At 35.8% G+C, this 20,534-nt stretch overlaps 2 protein-coding genes across 2 annotated transcripts; both read left to right on the plus strand.

Moving 5' to 3' along the window:
* The first annotated feature begins 10,411 nt into the window (after nt 1-10,411).
* Nucleotides 10,412-11,347, plus strand: LOC122732525 (olfactory receptor 1013-like). The gene has a single exon (XM_043972735.1). The coding sequence runs from the start codon at nt 10,415-10,417 to the stop codon at nt 11,345-11,347; it is 933 nt and encodes a 310-aa protein (XP_043828670.1). The 5' UTR covers nt 10,412-10,414.
* Nucleotides 11,348-18,436: 7,089 nt separating this feature from the next.
* LOC122732530 (olfactory receptor 1013-like) lies at nt 18,437-19,366 on the plus strand. Its single transcript, XM_043972741.1, has one exon. The coding sequence runs from the start codon at nt 18,437-18,439 to the stop codon at nt 19,364-19,366; it is 930 nt and encodes a 309-aa protein (XP_043828676.1).
* The last annotated feature ends 1,168 nt before the right edge of the window (nt 19,367-20,534 follow it).

The following is a 20,534-nucleotide window of genomic DNA, read 5'->3' on the forward strand; positions in this document are numbered from 1 at the left end:
AAACCCTAGGTCTTCTGAGTCTAATTCCACTCTCCTGTGTTGGCTAGGAAAGAACCATCCCTCTCTCTATCTCTCTGTATTTTCAATACTACACATTAGTTTTAGGACCAGAGTAGGTCTATGAGTAGGAAAATGCCATCTTGTTCACTGTATTTACTGTTGTCATGCCAATTCATGCTATTCCCTTACAGTCCACTGAATCTTAGGTACCAGTAGATAACTGAGATATAGGGTAATAATGGCCAATTTCTAAACTACTATTCATACTGTTGCTAAAAAGAACTTTCCTCAGGAAGGATCTCCTATAGCATTTGATTTTCCATTCCTAGGTTTGCATCTTCCTAGTGAACTTTTCATGAAACTCTGTATACTCAAACTAAGTGCCTCTTCTCCCTGGGTGATTGAGATGTGCATGAGAGAAAGAACCACAGATTAATTCAATTTTATATCTCCCACAGAACTAATATGAGACTGCATACCATTTATGGTCAATAATCATTTCTTGAATTGAAATAAATACATGTAGGTAATCAGTTACTAAGAATTTATTAAGAGCTTTCTATGTGGCAGGAGATCTGCTAAGTATTAAGAATAGAAAGAAAAGCAAAAATAATTGCTGCCTTCAAGGAACTCATATTTTAATCATGGAAATAAAGCATAAACAAATATGTTTGTGTAAGATATTCAGAATATATTAAAGGTAATTTCAGAGGGAAGGCACTAGGCCATGGGCTATTGGGAAAGGCCTGCTACAAGGTGGGATTTGATCTGAGTCGTGAAGGAAAGCAGGTAAAATAGAAGGTGGAAAGGAAAAGAGAGAGCATTTCCATGCATGGAAACCAGCCAGCTCAAAGACACAGAGTCAGGACCCAGAGTGTTATGTGTGAAGAATGGAGTAGTGGTAGATAGAATGGAAAACAAGGAATTAGAGAAGAGAGGCAATGGATCTTTTCCTTGGTGTTCCTTGCTTCCTTTTATGTACCCCATTCATGTTCCCCTTTAAGAGGCCTGCTTTATGAGCACATGATCAATTAATTTACACTAAAGTGTTACTTATATATGACCACATGGTATTTGGGCTAAACCATGACCTATTTCTTTTAAAAATATTGTTTTGATTGAGCTTTTGTTTTTAATACACTATTTGCTTCCAAATATATTCTTCTCTTTCCCCCAGCTAGAGAGTCAGCCCTGGTAACAAAAATCAAAAAGAGAAATTAAAACTCACAAAGCAAGCAAACAAAATATAATTCGGATAAACTAGTTTTCACATCAGTCTAGTCTTAAAAATGTTAGCGGTACTAAACACTTCATAGAACTATACCACTTCAAAGAAGAGAGGAACATGTATTTTTCATATGCTTTTTTGAGGTGGTGGTGGTTAAACGTGGTCACTTTAATGAAACAACATTTATGTGTGTCTACTTTGTTCTATGTATTTGCATTTTATATCATTGTACCAAATAATTTCCTTGTATCACTACCTTTTTGCATCAGTTCATATAAATTTTCCATTCTTTGTATGTATCATACTGAGTGATGTTTTTAGCTCAGTGATATTCAATTGAATGTGTGTTGCATATTTAGACAGTCTCCAATTGATTCATGCTCTCTCTTTCAAATATTAAGGAAATATTAATACTAAAGTGTCAGTTGATGGCTAAACCATTTCAGTATAATAATGTTAGTCTTCATTCCTATACTTTAAAAAAGTATATGATGAAGCATTTTCTAGAAGACTGGCTTGACCACAATCATACAACATACATATGTCATAAGTAAAACTTGAATTTAGGTTTTCTTGATTCTAAAATCATTATGCCATATCACATCCCATTATTATTGATGTACCCAAGGACTCTGTACAACGCTATTCTCTTTCCTTTATTTTCTCATATTGTTAATAGGAAAATTTGCCCTGTGTTCAATTATCTTCTCTATGCAGATGACATATAGATCTACATACACAAGCTTTAGTGACACATTACTAACTTTGTAATAGATGTTTCAAACTGTCTTCCCTGATGCCATCTCAAATTCAAATCATATTAAACAGAAGTCATTATTTTTCTCGTCAAACCCAACTCTCATCTAATCATAACTATTACCATTAAAGGAAGTGCTGAATTCATTCTTTACTCTCAGCCTACATATCTAATTAGGTGCCACATATAGTCTAATCTACCTCTAAAACATCCATCACGTATGTCCCCTCTTCTTTAATCCCACTGCTTCAGCATTCCACAATGTCCTGTCAACCATTTCAGCAGCATCCTTCTTGGTCTCCCTATGTCAAGCCTCCTCCCACTTCCATCCATCCTGCACAAATCACCATTTCTGTAAAGTATGGGTCTGATCCCATCATATCCCTGTTTGAAAAGTAAAGTGGCTTCCTATTCCTTTAGGAATCAAATACACATTCCCCTGTTTGTCATTTGGAGCTGTTTCACAAGCAGGATCTTTCCTCTCATTCCATTCTTCTTCTACATTCCTTCCCTCTATCACTCTGCATTCCTGCCGTACTGGCTTATTCACTGTTTTGCACACATCCAACTCCCTCCATTTACTATCATGCATAGGATTTTTTGTTTGTTGTTTGTTTGCTTCTTCAAAACTTAGCTCAAATGGAACATTTTTTAAGGAGGTCTTTACTTATCATTTAGGTTGCTATCAAACTACCTTTGGTTAATTTTGTATATATTGTGTATATAGTTATATGTACACATCATCGTTTCCCATCAAACATAAACTCCTTGAGGAGTTTCAATTTTGTCTTTCCCCCTCCCCCAGGGTTTCTATAACCCGAGTCTCTTAAAAAACAGTTATCGATTGACTAATTGATTTATAATGTGTTGCCTCTATCCTCATGTTTATATATGAGGAAAGGGAGACTTAGATAAACTAAATAAATTAAATTTATAAATAAATAAATAAGATCACTAACTAAAATAATTAAATTAAATAAATTAAAAGCCAAGTTTTCTGGCCCCCAGGCCAATGCCTATTTGTACTATATTAGGTTCTCTTTCTTCTTTTACACAATGATAGGATTGACCTATTGAAATCCTGTTTTATTTGAGATTGAACATTCTTAATAAAATTGTGATATTTTGCATGTATTTCACTTAAAAACTTTAGCATTTATTCTGATTTTCTAGCCTGTGTAGTGTAGAAATGTATAAAGCCACTTATTGGGTGGACAGATCATTTATCATTTCTAATGTTATTTTCTGGAAAATCAAATATCAGGGTAAAAAGAAACGAGTGACTACCTTTTGAATTTGGTCTATTTAGACCCAGTATAAATCAGTATCTGTGATATCATGAGCTGATTTTCACGACCTCAATTCTCTACACTATATAGATATAGATATCAATATAGATAGATATAGATATATATACACACATATATGTATATATATGTATATGTATATGTGTGTGTGTGTGTGTGTGTATAGGAAAAATATCCGTGTAAGAAAAAAGGCTGGGATGTTTGGATATAGAGATAAGGTCAAGGAGTAAAGAGACCTCCAACATGGTACTTTGACATTCTGAATGGAATGACCACATTGGACTCTGATTTCTGGGGTCAATTTCAGGTCTGATATTCTATATGCTGTTACCTTCTAACTTGAAATTTTACGATCTATGTTCTAAATTCCTTTCTAGTTTTGATATTCTATGTCCCAAGATCCCTTTATATTGTGAAGATCCTTCCAAATCTGATCTTCTATTTTAAAGTCTCTTCCAGCTCTGACTGTCTATATTCTATGAACATTTCCAGTATTGCCATTCTATGTTCCAACTTTCTAGTATTATCTCGATTCTCAGGTCCCTTTCATGATCGATATTCTATTTTCTGAAATTCCTTCCAGCTCTGGCCTTCTATGTTCAAAGAGCTAACTCTGTTTTCCCATGATTTCTAAGCCTGAAGTTCACTGTATTCTATGACAACAACTGTCTACAAATCAGACAACATATCATTTTGTATAATTGTCTTTTCAGAATTTCCAAGAATATGGATCCCTGAGGGGTTAAATTATACTTTGGTTGTACTCTAGGGATGTGAGAACAGAAACATAAAGGTTGTGGTTTCCACAACCTTTGTTCCATTGTGATAAAAGCACTACTGCAATTGTTGGTAAGTTTTTATTCCAGTAACAGAGACAGAGTGTGTATGTGTATATATATATATATATATATATATATATATATATATATATGTTTATGTGTATGTATGTATGCATACATATATGTGTGTATATATATATGTGTGTATATGTATATATATATATTTTTTTTCTTCCTGTTTTGACAACACGATTTGCCCCTTAACATTGGACAAGTACAAAAGTGTAAGATTTGGTGAGATTTTAGATATGGCATAAGGCCTTTTCTGTCTTGAAATTTATCCTCCACAGATTTGTTTCTATATCTAAAAATCCCATTACATTTAATGATTAGTCTGTAATTGTAACTTTAGAAAATCAAAGTTAAGATACAAAATTATCACTTGACAGGGACAATAGAGTGACCCATTTATGATCACCAACTCTACCATGTATGATGGAATCAAATTATATGACAGAGGCTAAGGAGTCTAGGCATGGAGGAGGAAAATTTTTGTTGTATAATGCAAGGTTCCCAGAGGAGGGAATAATGGCCAGGCCAAGGTTTCCCCATTTGATTTTTTTTGTAAATTTTATTTTTTTCAATTACATGTAAAAATAGTTTTCAGTATTTTTATAAGATTTTGAGTCTCAGTTTTTCTCTCTCCCTCTTTCCCTCCCATATCCCCTCCCCAAGGTGGCAAACAATCTGATATAGGTAATTCATATGCGATCAGCTAGGTGGCGCAGTGGAGGGGCAGCTAGGTGGCACAGTGGATAAACACCGGCCCTGGATTCAGGAGTACCTGAATTCAGATCCGGCCTCTGATACTTGACACTTACTGTGTGACCCTGGACAAGTCACTTAACCCCCATTGCCCCACCAAAAAACAAAAAAATTCAAATGGGATCATGTAAACAAATTTCCACATTAGTCATGTTGTGAAAAAAGAAAGAATACAAAAAGGAAAATCCACAAAAAAGTGAAAATCACTTAATTCAATCTACATTCAGAATTCATAGTTCTTTCTCTAGATCTAGATGGTGTTTTCCATTGGATTTTTTTAAATCAAGAAGCCACTGGAAAGCTAACTAGAAGGTAAAAGAACATTTGGGACTGAGAATTTGGGAAGTAAGGCAAAGTAAAGAATAACTCATAGTCATATATACTCACTGTATTGCTGAAACTGACTCACAATCACATTTTTTCTAGATCCTGAGACATCTTATAGAGGTAGAAAATATTTGAATTTTGGAAATCAGAGTCAGTGAGTTCTTCCTTTTCTTCCACTTGGAAGTTATATCCTTGTTGTCAGCCTTATTTCTCCTTTGAGTTCAAGATTCATCAAGATACCTTTTAAGAATTGCAAACAGAAGCCAATCTTGCACATTTAATTTCAGGTACATTTTTAATTTATGAAAGACCAAAGTATTTAGCTAAGCAGAGGAGATGCAGGAGTATGAGACACATGGGTTAGTGCTGAGAGAGAAGGCTGCTAGTTAGCATCCACAGGGATTTCTGGAGTCTTGAAAAATAGATTCTTGTTGTTTGTGCAGAAATGGGAGGGTTGAGTTATCTTTTCTTTTTTTTTTTAATTTTTGTGGGGCAGTGAGGGTTAAGTGACTTGCCCAAGGTCACACAGCTAGTAAGTATCAAATGTCTGAGGCTGGATTTGAACTCAGGTCCTCCTGAATCCAAGGCCAGTGCTTTATCCACTGCGCGACCTAGCTGCCCCGAGTTATCTTTTCTGTCTGTGTATGATCTCTGACTGGTTATCAGGAAATGTGAGGATTGGCAATGAAAGAAAGCAGATAGTGCAACCCCAATCTTGTTGGGTTGACTCTTTAGTGACTGCCTGAGATTGAGCAGGATTCTGGGTTCATCTTCTAGCTATGAAATGGGTGTTAGTAAGACCTCACTACCTGAAGCATTGCATTAGTGTGGGCATGCCATCACAATAATTCCAATGAAAATTCAAGATATATTTATTATATGCTGATAATGTGCAACTAAGTCACATGATTCATTAGCGTCTAATTTCTTCCATTTAGACAGGAATACTACATTCTGGGTATACAAATTAGAAAAAAAAAACTACCTTCATAGAACTTACATTTTTCAGGGTGGATATGACATACAAGAAGATATGTAAATACCAAACATCAATGTAATGTAAGAGTGAGGTGAAAACTCTAATCCATTTTAGCCATGATACTTTAACTGGTATGATCATAGGTTTTAGATTAAGGGCAAAAATATATATTTTGAACTGGAGAGATACTGAACAAGAATTGTATTTGGATAGGTTAAGGAAACTTGCCTTGCCCAGAGATCATCTATAAATAAATAACCTAGAAAATCAGATTCATTATAAAGCTGGAACAAGTATAATGTTAGGCAGCATTCCCTGAAACTGCTTTGAGTATAAAAGGAAGAATCTTAAATTCAGCTTTGGTTTCTGACTCTTTCTCTGTCACCACCATATCTTGACAGTTTTCAAATGTTGCTAGGATGTTGGACCTACTATCTTCCAATCAGGGTTCTTGCTGCATTCCCTGGATCAGTCGTTGGCAGTATGAATAGTTTATATGAATAGTCAAGGACAGGTGGACACAAGTTTGCTGTGATGAAAGGAAAAAAAAAGATACCTGGAGCCAGGAATAGTGAGTTCACTTTTGTTTATACACATTATTTAAACTTGAGCTCACTTTCCCCTGAACTCTGTGGTAGAGTATATAATAGATGTGTGTGTGTGTGTGTGTGTTTTGTACCAACTATTCTTACTGTTCTACCTTGGTAAATAACCGATTCTAACAAGTACTTAAGGGTGGCTAATATAATGCTTCTCAACAGATTTATCTTCAGAGGAAATACCTTCATGGGGACTAGAGTCAAGGAAATTAGAAAAAAACAACATTCCCTATCCTTTCTAACTTTCCTCCCTTCGTTCGTTCGTTCCTCCTTTCCTCCCTTCGTTCGTTCGTTCCTCCTTTCCTTCCTTCCTTCCTTCCTTCCTTCCTTCCTTCCTTCCTTCCTTCCTTCCTTCCTTCCTTCCTTCCTTCCTTCCTTCCTTCCTTCCTTCCTTCCTTCCTTCCTTCTTTCTTTCCTACTTCACTCTTCTTGCTGTTTTGCCATAATAGATTTTGAGAACCTAGAGACATCTATAGCTCATGGTTAGGCATTAGACTAGGACTTTACTGGAAGGGAAAAACCCCATTAATTTGGAATGATTAAGAACAATTCCATTCAGAATTAGTGAAGTTTCAAATGTTGATTATTTGAAAATGAGGTACATTAGAAACACCAAGAATTTTTAATGGATCTATATGAAATAAAAATAGTGTATCAAAATGTTGGAATGGGAGAACCCATAAGGGCCCTCTTGCATGACTCCATCGTTTTATAGAAGAACAAACTAAGTCTCAAAGAAAGAAAATGGGTTATCCAATGTTAAATGAAATATTTAATTTACACAAATAATCATATGAATCAAAATTCCTGCAAACATTGGTTATCCTTTATTTAGATATTTAAACATTTTTCCTAGATTACTCTTCATGAAAAGATATGGCATAAAAAAGCCAGCCTCATTTTAACATATTATTTTATAGGCATCCACATTAATTGAAATAGTATATATTCACTGAGCACTAAGCTTTCAACTCTGAGACAATGTTGATAGATGTAAGAAATCAAGTCACGGGCATTGATGTCAGCATGATCTCTATTTCTGAATGGCTGGAATTGTGTGAAAATTACTTATGATTGTGATAGTGTAGAGCATTATATGAATGTTGCAAAATACATGCACTTTGGTTACACTCTAAGAAATATTATATTAAAAGGACTGAAATGCTGATATGCAACTTACAACAAAATCACATGATCACAGAATTTGAGAAGAATTTAACTCATTCAAGAAATGAATGTTCACTAAAAGCAAACCAGACAAGTGGTCATGTAGCCACTCCCTGAAGAATTCTGAAGATAAACAATCAATCCATCACCTCTTAAGGCAGCCTATTAAATATTTGAACAGCTCTCATTATTGGAATATATTTCCTGACCACAAGTCTAAATTGTCCTCTTTGTATTTCTACCCATTATTCCTGATTTGATCCTCTGGGGCCAAATATGATTCCTCCTATACACAAAAGACCTGAAAATATTTGAAGATAGTTCTTATGTCCACTTCCTGTGCATCACTGAGTCTTTTCTACTCTGAAGTAAACATCCTAAATCGCTTTAACTGCTTCTCATATGATAAAAACTCTGGGTTCTTCACTATTCTAGTTACCTTGCTCCCAGATATACTACAGCTTATTCTATACTTTTCGTTTTTTTAGTGAGACAATTGGGGTTACGTGACTTGCCTAGGGTCACACAGGTAGTAAGTGTTAAGTGTCTGAGTCCAGATTTGAACTCAGGTCTTCCTGACTCCAGGGTTGGTGCTCTATCCACTGCCATCTAGCTGCCCCCCCACATATACTTTTTTTTGGTATCATTTTTTTAAATTAATAAAGTATTTTATTTTTTTCCCGTTACATGTAAAGATAATCCTCAACTTTTGTTTATACAAGCTTTCCAATTTCAGATTTTTCTCCCTCCCTCTCCTAGACAGCAGGTAATCTGATATAGGTAAAACTGTGGCCCTTTGGACCTAATACAATACTTTAATCACTAGCCTCAGCCCATTATGACATTTAGTAATCTAATGTTATTTTTTTTCTAATGTTATTTTTTTAAGAACTATGCTAAGGTATTATATTCATCATCTGACATGATACATGTGAAGTGCTTTTTAAAACCTAAAACTTTCTATAAATCTAGTTAATATTATTTAATTATATAGTCACTGTATAAATATATAATTATTACATTATATATAATTATTATACAAATTTAGTAAATCTTACTTTATTCCTTTTTTCTCTATTGTCTCTAATCTCTTGCTTCCATCATTGCATATTTCTTTGAACAATATGAGATTAGTGAGATCACAAACTAAAATAAATATATATGTGTATATATACATATACATATATATATATATATACATACATATGTGTGTATATGTATAAGTACATGAATCCATTCATGTGAATCTCATTTTCTCTGGCTGTCCCCCATGCTTGGAATACTCTCCCTCCTCCTAATTTCTGTCTACTGCCTTTCCTAGCTACCTGTAAATCCTAATATCCCATTTTCTACAGAAAGTATTTTCCAAATTCTCTTAATTATTGTGTGTTTATTCTGTATGAGCCTATTTTTTAATATTTTCTTCTTTTCTCTTCCATTAAACTGTGAAGTCCTCAAAGGCAGGAACTGTATTTTACCTCTTTCTGTACTCCCAGAATTTAGCACAGTGCCTGGCACATAGTAGGCAATTAATGCATGTTTCTTAACTGACAGGCTCCTAATTGGAATTATTTTCATTTGCACCTTCAGAATTTAATTTTTAATCATTTTTTTCACCTGTTAAGCTAACGTACTTGGTACTATGTTTTAGTCCATGGGATCCCACCAATCTTTCATCTGCACCCTTTGAAATGCACTTTCCTTAAATCTGCAATGCCATACTTGATCGACTGTATTACAAACTCTGGAAAGAAGTTCCTCTGAACATTTTCTTCCTTCCTTTTGGGGGAAAAATTATGTTTTTCTCTAACTATATTTTTCCATCTCTTTCTCCTCTGTGTAATATTTTTCCACTCCAATATCTTGATAATTTGTCTTTAAAACTATTTGTTGATATTTATATGTGAACCCTAGTGAATTATCACCTCTCAATAACTGAACATCCCCCCCTCAAACTTCCTTTCTTTAGTCTCAACAACTCAATAGTCACACTCCATCTATGATTCATCCTGGCACAAATTACCCTCTTAACTTATCAATTTTCCCCACTCAACAATTCACTGTGTCAATTATAGTTTACTCTTTAGTTGTTGCATTTACCTTGTATTACTTAGCTTGCTTTGTCTTGCCAACTGCCTTCTTTCCCCACCCCCTTCGTCTTTCATTTCAGGTTCTGAAGCAATTTGTAATTTCTTTTTTCTTTTTCTTTTGGTCCAGCATTGTTCTAAACAGTCTGTTTTTCTCTTCCACATGTAGATAGTGTCATGTAAGCACAGAACAGAGTTGGAAGACAGCAAGTACAACTTGGCCAAGGTCCCCAGTAAATGATCATACAACTTTCTAAAAATGACCTGTGCCAGGGATCTCATTATATCCCAAAGCAAACACTACTCATTGAAAGAGTTTTAGTTCCTAGGATTTCCTTATACACATAATTTCCTTAAACATGGAGAAAGCTAATCACACTGTAACTGAGTTCATTCTGGTGGGTTTTAGCACAGATCCTGTGATGCAGCTGGTCCTCTTTGTGCTTTTCCTTCTAATGTATTGTATAACTGTGATGGGGAATATCACTCTTATTTTGTTAATTTGTACAGACTCCCGGCTCTACACAGCCATGTATTTCTTCATTGGGAACCTGTCCTTTCTGGATCTCTGGTATTCCACTGTTTATACCCCTAAAATCATGTTGACATGTATATCTGATGACAAGAGTATTTCCTTTGCTGGGTGTCTAGCTCAGTTCTTGTTCTCAGCTGGGCTAGCATGTACTGAATGTTACCTGTTGGCCACCATGGCATATGACCGTTATATAGCCATCTCCAAGCCACTGCTCTACAATCAGGTTATGTCCTCAAGATTATCTTTATATCTTGTAGCAGCTTCTTATACTGGAGGCTTCATTAACTCCATCATCATTACAAGTGAAACATTCACCCTAACTTACTGTGGTGACAATGTTATTGATGACTTCTTTTGTGACCTGCCACCCCTGGTCAAGCTGGCATGTGATGTAAAGGACAGTTACCAGGCTGTGCTCTATTTTATCCTAGCCTCCAATGTCATTACTCCTACTGTTCTTATCCTTGCCTCCTACCTCTTCATCATTGCTGCCATTTTGAGGATTCAATCTACCCAGGGCAGACTTAAAGCCTTCTCCACTTGTGGCTCCCACCTGACAGCTGTGACCCTATACTATGGTTCCATTCTCTACATGTATTCCCGTCCTAGTACTAGCTACTCTCTGCAGAGGGATAAGATTGTGTCTGTGTTCTACACTGTGGCAATGCCCATGTTGAACCCGATGATCTACAGCTTCAGGAACAAAGATGTCAAAGATGCCTTGAAGAAAATGATAGATAGAATAAGAGTTTCCTAAATAAAAAAGTTATGATGGAGAAAGGGAAGTAAATTTCTATACGTATTCTTCATTATAATATTATCTCCAAAAATAAAATAAATTTAAAAAATCATTTTCCAGGGTAGAGAAATCACTCTAAATTTCTAATTTAAATCTGTATGTTATATTGACATATTTGAATGAATTTATTAATATTTAAAAATAAAAGTAATGTCAATTTCTTCCATTTAATTTATTGTGGTCTTCAATATTTTCAGAAAGGAAGGATCTTCATTATAATCTAATCCCGCCCATTAATTTAAAATAATAATAATAATAATAACTCTTTATCTTTAAACCCTCTATTTCTTCCTTCCTTCCTTCCTTCCTTCCTTCCTTCCTTCCTTCCTTCCTTCCTTCCTTCCTTCCTTCCTTCCTTCCTTTCTCTCTCTCTCTCTCTCTCTCTCTCTCTCTCTCTCTCTCTCTCTCTCTCTCTCTCTCTTTCTTTCTTTCTTTTTCTTTTTGGTAGGGCAATGAGGGTTAAGTGACTTGCCCACATTCACACAGCTAGTAATTGTCAAGAGTCTAAGGCCAGATTTGTACTCAGGTCCTCCTGAATCCAGGGCCAGTATTCTATCCGCTGTGCTACCTAGATTCCCCCAAACCTGCTGTTTCTCAAACCATTCCTCATTATAAAAAATGACAGCAAAATTAGCTGCTTTAGTGACCACTTTTGATAGGAGATAAAACATTATTTACTTGTCTTCCAATCCACTCTATGAAGAGAAAGGATTTGTTTTCATCTTCTGTTTTTCTGGAAAAGATTGGTCATTATAATTAGTTATGTATATTGATGTCCAGTAATGAAAAGAGAGTCCTATGCCAATGGACTTTGATAAAATATAATAATATCATTTTATATTTTACTTAGTTATGATTGTATAATTGAATTAATATTCTAGCTTCCTTTTAATGTTATTACATTATCATTTTAGTCATTTGGGTATATTCTTCTCTGTTTCTGCTTTTCAAAAAATCTGTATCAGTCCATAAAAATCCCCCCAAGTTTCTCTGAATTACACATAGTAATCATTTCCTTCTATTATAATATTCCATTACATTTGCAGGCACTGGTTTATTCAGCCTTTTCTTAGTCCATTGACACCAACTTTGTTTTTAATTTATCACTGCTTTTGAACTCCTGGAAACCCCTCTAATTTTACAGAGAAAGAAACTGACATCTAGAGCAAGATGAGGTGGCTTTTTCAAGATCATACCAATAATAAGTGACATAGCTGAAACTAGAACACATCTCCTTATTCATGGTTGAAGATTCATTCCATTTGAGACATGAATGAGAAATAAAAATGAGAAGGTGGTGTGATTGTGTAAGTAAATGGTAGAAATTATACAAACAAGATTTTAAGGAAGGAAGAAAAGAAGGAAGGAAAGGAAAAAAAAGAAAAGTATTTATGATATACCATGAACTATGCAATATCTTTACAAATATTATCACATTTGATGTGCACAATAGCCTTGGGCAGTAGGTATTATTATTGTTATCTCCATTTTATAGATGAGGAAAGTGAAGCCTAAAGACATTAAGTGATTTGCAGAGGGTTACACAACTGATAAGTGTCTGAGGCAAAATTTGAACTCAGATACTGACTCCAAGTCTAACACTCTACCTGCTACACTACCTTTGAGGTCACCTCTCTATCCACTATATAATAGCAAGTTTCTGTTCCAACACAGAACCTCCCCCTCTCTTGATATAATTTCTTTTAATTTTTACTAAAAATTTTTCAATTATCAAAAGAGAGATATACAATATACAAAGAACAAAAAAAGAAGATTTTATATAAATCCATGGACTTATATATGCTTATATGTATGTACTGTTTTTAAGAAGTGTATATTGGGGCAGCTAGATGGCGCAGTGGATGGAGCACCGGCCCTGGATTCAGGAGTACCTGAGTTCAAATCCGGCCTCAGACACTTAACACTTACTAGCTGTGTGACCCTGGGCAAGTCACTTAACCCCAACTGCCTCACTAAAAAAAAAAAAAAAAAGTGTATATTAAGTGCCTTGAGTTCAAATGTGGCCTCAAACACTTATTAGCTATGTGACCCTGGGCAAGTCACTTAAACCATTTGCTTCAGTTTCCCCATCTATATAATGGGGATAATAGCATCAGATTTATTGTGAGAAGCAAAGAAGATGTTTTAAAAGTGCCTAGAATAGTGCCTGGCATATACTAAATGCTATATAAATGTTAACTAGTATTAATATAAATATGAAGAAACTGAGGCATACAGAGTTATAATTACTTATGCAGGGTCACACAGGTAGTCTGAAACTAGATTTAAAATTTTCTCTTCCTAACCCCAAGTCCAGGACATTATACCACTCAAAGTTTAATCCCATTCCCTGGCAATGCACAACATTTCTCAGAAGCAAAAAAAATCAAAGTTATTTCTACAGTGTAACTTGGTTTATGAACATTATGTACCATTAGTTCATCTTAGATAGACCAAGTATATCTTCTTTTTCTGCACGGCAATGGGAGTTAAGTGACAGAACACAGAATCTTTTGGGCTGAGATGCAGAAAGAATCATTGTTATTACTCTTTTGAATTCTCCAGGTCTCAGTAAGAGACTGAAAGTCCTAATTTGATCACCTCTGAAGACCATAATTCCCAGTGTACCCTATATCATTTTATGCATTAATTGCTATGGGAAAGACCTCCCAAACACAAGAAATAAAGTGTTTGATGATGTCTGATACCCTTGGGGAGCCCAGAGCAAATAGAAAAAGGCTCCAAGATGAAGAGAATTGGCTTGCTTGAAGATGACAGTGCTTCTGAGGTTGTGGGTAAGTTGCATGGTCCAGGGCCACTGAAGCAATATAATTTCCTCTTTTGTATGGTGGGTGCTGGGTGTCTGCTAAGTTGAAGAAGGCAGTTGCCTATATGGTGTGATGTGAGTGTCAGTCAAAGATGTCCTTAAGCCCAGGTAGATCAACATGCCACGATGCCTTAAACTCAACCATTGGAGCATTTCTTTTGAGATTTCATTGAAACTAGAAAATGTAGTCTTTCCCTAGGTGATGAGCATCCGCTCATTTTCTGGTTCTTTGACACCACAAAGAGAGCTGCTATAAATGCTTTAGAACATATCATTTCTTTTCATTTTTTCCCTGATCACTTTGGGAAACAGACCTAATAGTGGTACTGCTGGGTCAAAGGGTATGTTACACAGTTTTATAACTCTTTGGGCTAATTCTAGATTGCTCTACAAAATAGTTGGATCAGTTCACAGTTCCACCAATAGTTTATTAGGTCCTAATTTTTCTATATCCTTCCCAACATTTGTCATTTTCCCCTCATATCATTTCAGTCAACTTAATAGGTGTGAGACGATGTTTCAAAGTTGTTTCAGTATGCATTTTTCTAATCTATAATGCTTTAGAACAATTTTTCTTTCTTTTTAAAATTCCTGCATTAGTCACGTGGTGAAAGAAGAATAAGAACACAAGAGAAAACCTCAAAAAAGAAAAAAAAAGAAAAATTAGAAACAGCATGGTTCAATATGCACTCAGAATCCATAGTTGTTTTTTCTGGATGTGTAGAACATTTTCCATCATGACTTCTTTGGAATTTTCTTGGATCATTGCTATTCTGAGAAGAGCCAAGTCTATCACAGTTGATCATTACACAATATTGCTGCTACTGTGTAAAATGTTCTCCTGGTAGAGCCTTTTTCCTTTTGACTGTAGATAACTTTGATTTTTTTCATTGGTTGGAATTCAAAGCAGTAATATACTCCATTCCCTACCTTCCCCAGTCAGATTATTGGGACCTCTGGAAGAGAACCACAAAGCCACAAGTAGATAGAATTGGTCCATGTAAGGGCAATTTAGCTCAAAACCCAGGCACTGAAGCCCTCCATATCTATTTTATCTATACTCCATGAAACTCTAGCCATGTTAGTTTTCTGGATCCTCAGCACTTAGTAGACTTAAAGGGGAAAATTAGAAGGTGTATCAATTGTCATTAGGGAGAGACAGTCATTTTTGTATATTGTGTCTTCAAGCCTTGAGCCACCTCTAAAATAAAACAAATATAATAGAGAAAGCATTTATTATGACCCTAGTGGATGCAAGGCACTGGGCTTGGCACTTGGGAGATATGACTAGGTGCTTGCACTTGTAGAGTTTGCAATCAATACAAAGGATACAATATAAAGATAAATATAATATTCAACATCACATGAATGACAAGGGCATTACAGAATAATGAATAAAGGGTATTGTGATGTCTTTGAGAGAAAGGCTTTACAAACCAGGGATATGTGGGGAGTCTTCTTAGAGGATGAGGTATTGGAGTTGCCCTTTAAAAGAGGGAGAGAAATTCAACAAGAGGGAGGTCACTGCAGACATAAGAAAGAATAAGAATAAAAAGACGGAGGGGCTGGGACTGTAGTCAGGGCCTGAGGGACAGATTCATGTCAGGTCTGGTTGGTTCTTAGAGGGTATGTAGGAGAGTGACAGTAGATGAGGCTGGAAAATTAAGGGATGCCAGAATGTGGAAGTACTAGAATTACAGACACCTAAGTTAGCACTAGAAGAAATAGGGAGGTAATGAAAGTTTTGGAGTGAAGAAAATTGACCAAACCTGATATTAATCAAGACCTTAAATTGCTTATTAGAAGTTTGAAAAAATGCATTAGAGAAGAGGAATGGAGGGAGAAGACCTATCAGAAGAATTATGCCATCACTGGGACCATAGTCTTAGAACTAGAAGGGTACTTGTCAATCATTTTACTAGAACCACCCCCAGCAATCACTTATTTTATAAATGAGGAAACTGAAATCCAGTGAGGTTAAGTGACATGCTCAAAGTGATACAGGTGTGAAAGTAAGAATTTGACTTCAGGTCTCCTGGCTCCATATTCCGCACTCTTTCCACATACCATAGGAAAAATACATATATTGTATGAATAGATGTTATGCATAAATATGTACACATATACATATATGCATAAACATATTTATATGCCTGAATAATCTATATATATTCATGGATGTAAGTGTGTGTGTGTGTGTGTGTGTGTGCATGCACACACCTGTGTATATTTCTGTTGAGGCCAATATTAAAATTTTAGAGACACTCAAGTTTACAACCTAAAAGTCAGTCTCTACTATGATTTCTCCCTCTCTCCATAAATCCAATTATTTACCAATAATTGTTGATTCTGCATCTGAAACATGTACTATATCAGTTCATTTTTGTTCATTTGGAAACTATCCTTGTTAGGGTCCTCAGTTACTCTTCTCTCTCTCTCTCTCTCTCTCTCTCTCTCTCTCTCTTTTTTTTTTTTTTGGCGTGGCTATGGGGGTTAAGTGACTTGCCCAGGGTCACACAGCTAGTAAGTGTCAAGTGTCTGAGGCTGGATTTGAACTCAGGTTCTCCTGAATCCAGGGCTGGTGCTTTATCCACTGCTCCACCTAGCTGCCCCCCTCAGTTACTCTTGATTGAATTATGGAAATGTGTTCCTAACTGGTTTTCTACCTCAAGGCTTTCTCTTATGTAATTAGTCTTCCAAATAGCTGAAAAAATGATTTTCCTACTGCACAAGTTTGATCATGTCACTTCATTGCTCAATAAAGTGTAGCAACTGTCTAATAAAAACAGGACCAATTTTAAGTACTCTGGTCAATATGGTGCCAACCTATACATCCTGGCTTGTCATATTTTTTTTTCTTTCATGCCCTGTATGATACCCTCCTGGATATTGACCCAATTGGTTTTCCTCACATGATAACTCCATCTCCCATATTCTATCTCCACTGCCTAGAATGCACCCCCTTCCTCACTTTTGACTCTAAGAATCCCTGGTTTCATTCAAAATGGAACTCCATCTCTATGTCCTACCTGAGTTTTTTTTTTTCCTGTTTCCCTCACCTGCTAGCTGTCCCCCTACCATACTCAATTAACTTGTGGGAAATTGTTTCGAATGACTATACATATTTTTTACTAGGTTTTGTTTATCTTGCCTTCTCAATAGATGGGAGAAGGGGAAGAGGAAGTAGGGAAAGAATTTGGAATTGAAAATAAAATTGAGGGGCAGCTAGGTGGTGCAGTGGATAAAGCACCAGCCCTGGATTCAGGAGGACCTGAGTTCAAAGCTAGCCTCAGACACTTAATACTTACTAGCTGTGTGTCCCTGGGCAAGTCACTTAACCCCCATTGCCTTTCAAAAAAAAGAAAAGAAAATTGAATTAAAATATATGTGTGTGGGCATACACATATGATGCACACTAAAGTATATATTTGTTGTTGTTGAGTTATTTCACTTGTGTCCAACTCTTCATGACCCCATTTGTATTTTCTTGGCAAAGATGCTGGAGTGATTTCCATTTACCTCTCCAGCTTATTTTACAAATGTGGAACTGAGGCACACAAGGTTAAGTGACTTGTTCAGGGTCATGTAGCTAGTAAGTCTCTGAAGACAGATTTGAACTTAGGAAGATGAGTCTGATTTTAGGCCCAGCATTCTATCCATTGCGCCACCTAGCTCCACCCCGCCCCATATGTGTATGTTCCACCTAGCTCCCCCATACACATGTATACATACATATACATACAAACAATGGTACAAAGTGAATATTTAATAACACTTGTTTATTGATGTATTAAATGATGGGAAATTTTGAATTTTTGTAGGTATTGAGGTTTTCCCAGATGTACTACAGCTACCTAATGGAAAGACAGACATTAAAAGGTAAGTTCCTTGAGTTTATTAACTGTCATTTTTTGTTCTCTTTATCTACAGACCTTAGAACAGATTTTTGACATATGGTGGGTATTTAATAAAAACTTGTTAAATCAATGAGTATATGAATAATAAATGAATGAATGAATGAATAATGACTACATGTTGAATGAAAGATTATCCAATTGGAGAATAGGATTTGAAGATGTTAATTTTCCAACCGAGTTATCTGATTTGTACATTTAGTTGATTTTAATTTCTCATTCTTTTTTTTTTCAAGAGTTTTTGCCAAGTCATTGTACTTTTGAAATATATACTCCTATCATACATATATGAGACCAGCTGAAGTCATGGAAAAGTTTAATCACACTGTTTCTGAGTTCATCCTAGTGGGCTTCACCCGAGATCCTGTGATGCAGTTGGTGCTTTTTGTCCTTTTCCTTGTGGTGTACTTTGTGACAGTGGTGGGGAACATCACTCTGATAGTGTTAATCTATATAGACTCCCGGCTGCACACCCCCATGTATTTCTTCATCGGGAACTTGTCTTTTCTGGATCTCTGGTATTCCACTGTTTATGCTCCCAAAATCATGGTGACATGTGTGTCTGAGGACAAGAGCATCTCTTTTGCTGGGTGTGCAGCTCAGTTCTTCTTCTCAGGTGGGCTAGCTTACAGTGAATGCTACTTATTAGCTGCCATGGCATACGATCGTTATAAGGCTATCTCCAACCCACTGCTCTATGCTCAAGTCATGACTCGAAAGGTCTGTGTAAGTCTTGTAGCAGCTTCGTATCTTGGAGCTTTTGTTATCTGTGGCATCTTTACATGTGAAACATTCACCATGACTTTCTGTGGGGATAATGTCATTGATGACTTCTTCTGTGACCTACCACCCTTGGTCAAGCTGGCATGTGATGTGAAAGCCAGTTACCACATTTTGCTTTATTTTGTGTTAGCTTCCAATGTCCTTACACCAATAGTGTTTATCCTGGCCTCTTATATTTTCATCATTGTTGCCATCTTGAGGATTCACTCCACTGAGGGTCAACTCAAAGCCTTCTCTACTTGCTCTTCTCATTTGATCTCTGTCACTTTGTACTTTGGCTCCATTCTCTATATTTATTATCGTCCCAGTTCTAGCTATTCCTTGGAGCAGGATAAAATTGTCTCCTTATTTTATACTGTGGTCTTCCCCATGTTGAACCCCATGATCTATAGTCTGAGGAACAAAGATGTGAAAGAAGCCTTGAGGAAACTCTTCAAGATGTCAGCTTCCTGAATTTGACAAAATTAAAACAAATTAAAAACATACTTTTTTTGTTGCTGTTGTTTTTTTTCTGCTTGTCTATTATAACCACAGGGATATTTGGTATGAGTGTCATATAAAGTTGATTGTTCAGGAAAATGTTTTCTAATATGCCCAATGACCTACCAAATTTTTGTTTGTTGTAGAATGGAATCATCAGATTTGAGATAATTTAGGCTATAAAAACCATTATAGAATGAAATGAAAGTGGTTTTAGGAGAAAATAATCATAATTGTACATTTAATCGCTATAATCAAAAATTATTTAAAGTCTCCTTGGTGGTGGGGGTATAGCTAGGTGGCACAGTAGATAAAGCACCAGCCCTAGATTCAGGAGGACTTGAGTTCAAATTCGGCCTCAGACACTTGACACTTACTAGTTGTGTGACCCTGGGCAAGTCACTCAATCCTCATTGCCTGACAAATCAATCAAGCAATCAAGCAATGAATGAATGAATGAATGAATGAATGAATGAGCAAGTAAGTAGATAAACAAACAAACAAATAAATAATTGAAAATAAAAAATAAACAAAGTCTCGTTGGAAAGTATTGCTGTGTCAATATTGATGATATTTGCTTGGAATAGTATGGGTATCTCTTTTGATTCTAGCTATTGGAAAACCAGATTTTTGCTTTTATCTTAATAGGGCCAAGACTTCCATGACATTTACTATAATATCATCTCCATGGCTCAGTTCTGTGATCATATCCACCTCTGTGGAAAATTAGACTCCTCTATCTCTGGATTACTGGCTATGATGTATTACTTATATTGCTAGAATTACCAATTATTTAATGCCATCTTTTATGTATCTCTTTATATTTATATACACAGACTCTTAAATTGTATGATAGATGGGTGCCTTTAGAAAAGAGTTCATTATTAATGCAAATGAAATGTTTACATTCCTTCTGGTTTCCTTGTCTGACTATATTGCCCATAAGAGATCCTTCATAAATATCAGTGATGTACAAATCAGTCAAGTAAATCACCCCCCAAACAGATTGACTCCATCTCCGACTTTTCAGTGGATAAATCCCAGGGAGTTGCTTGAGATCTATAGAGGTAAAATGACTTGACCAGAATTATATTTGAATCCATATAAATCTGACTTCATGTCAATTATTCTCTTCATGATA

This window comes from Dromiciops gliroides, chromosome 6 (genome assembly GCF_019393635.1).
Source record: "Dromiciops gliroides isolate mDroGli1 chromosome 6, mDroGli1.pri, whole genome shotgun sequence".
NCBI classification, from domain to species: Eukaryota; Metazoa; Chordata; class Mammalia; order Microbiotheria; family Microbiotheriidae; genus Dromiciops; species Dromiciops gliroides.

Excerpts from the sequence above, each read along its gene's own strand:
- LOC122732525 (XM_043972735.1), top strand. The coding sequence starts at position 10,415 with ATGGAGAAAGCTAATCACACTGTAACTGAGTTCATTCTGGTGGGTTTT.
- LOC122732530 (XM_043972741.1), top strand. The coding sequence starts at position 18,437 with ATGGAAAAGTTTAATCACACTGTTTCTGAGTTCATCCTAGTGGGCTTC.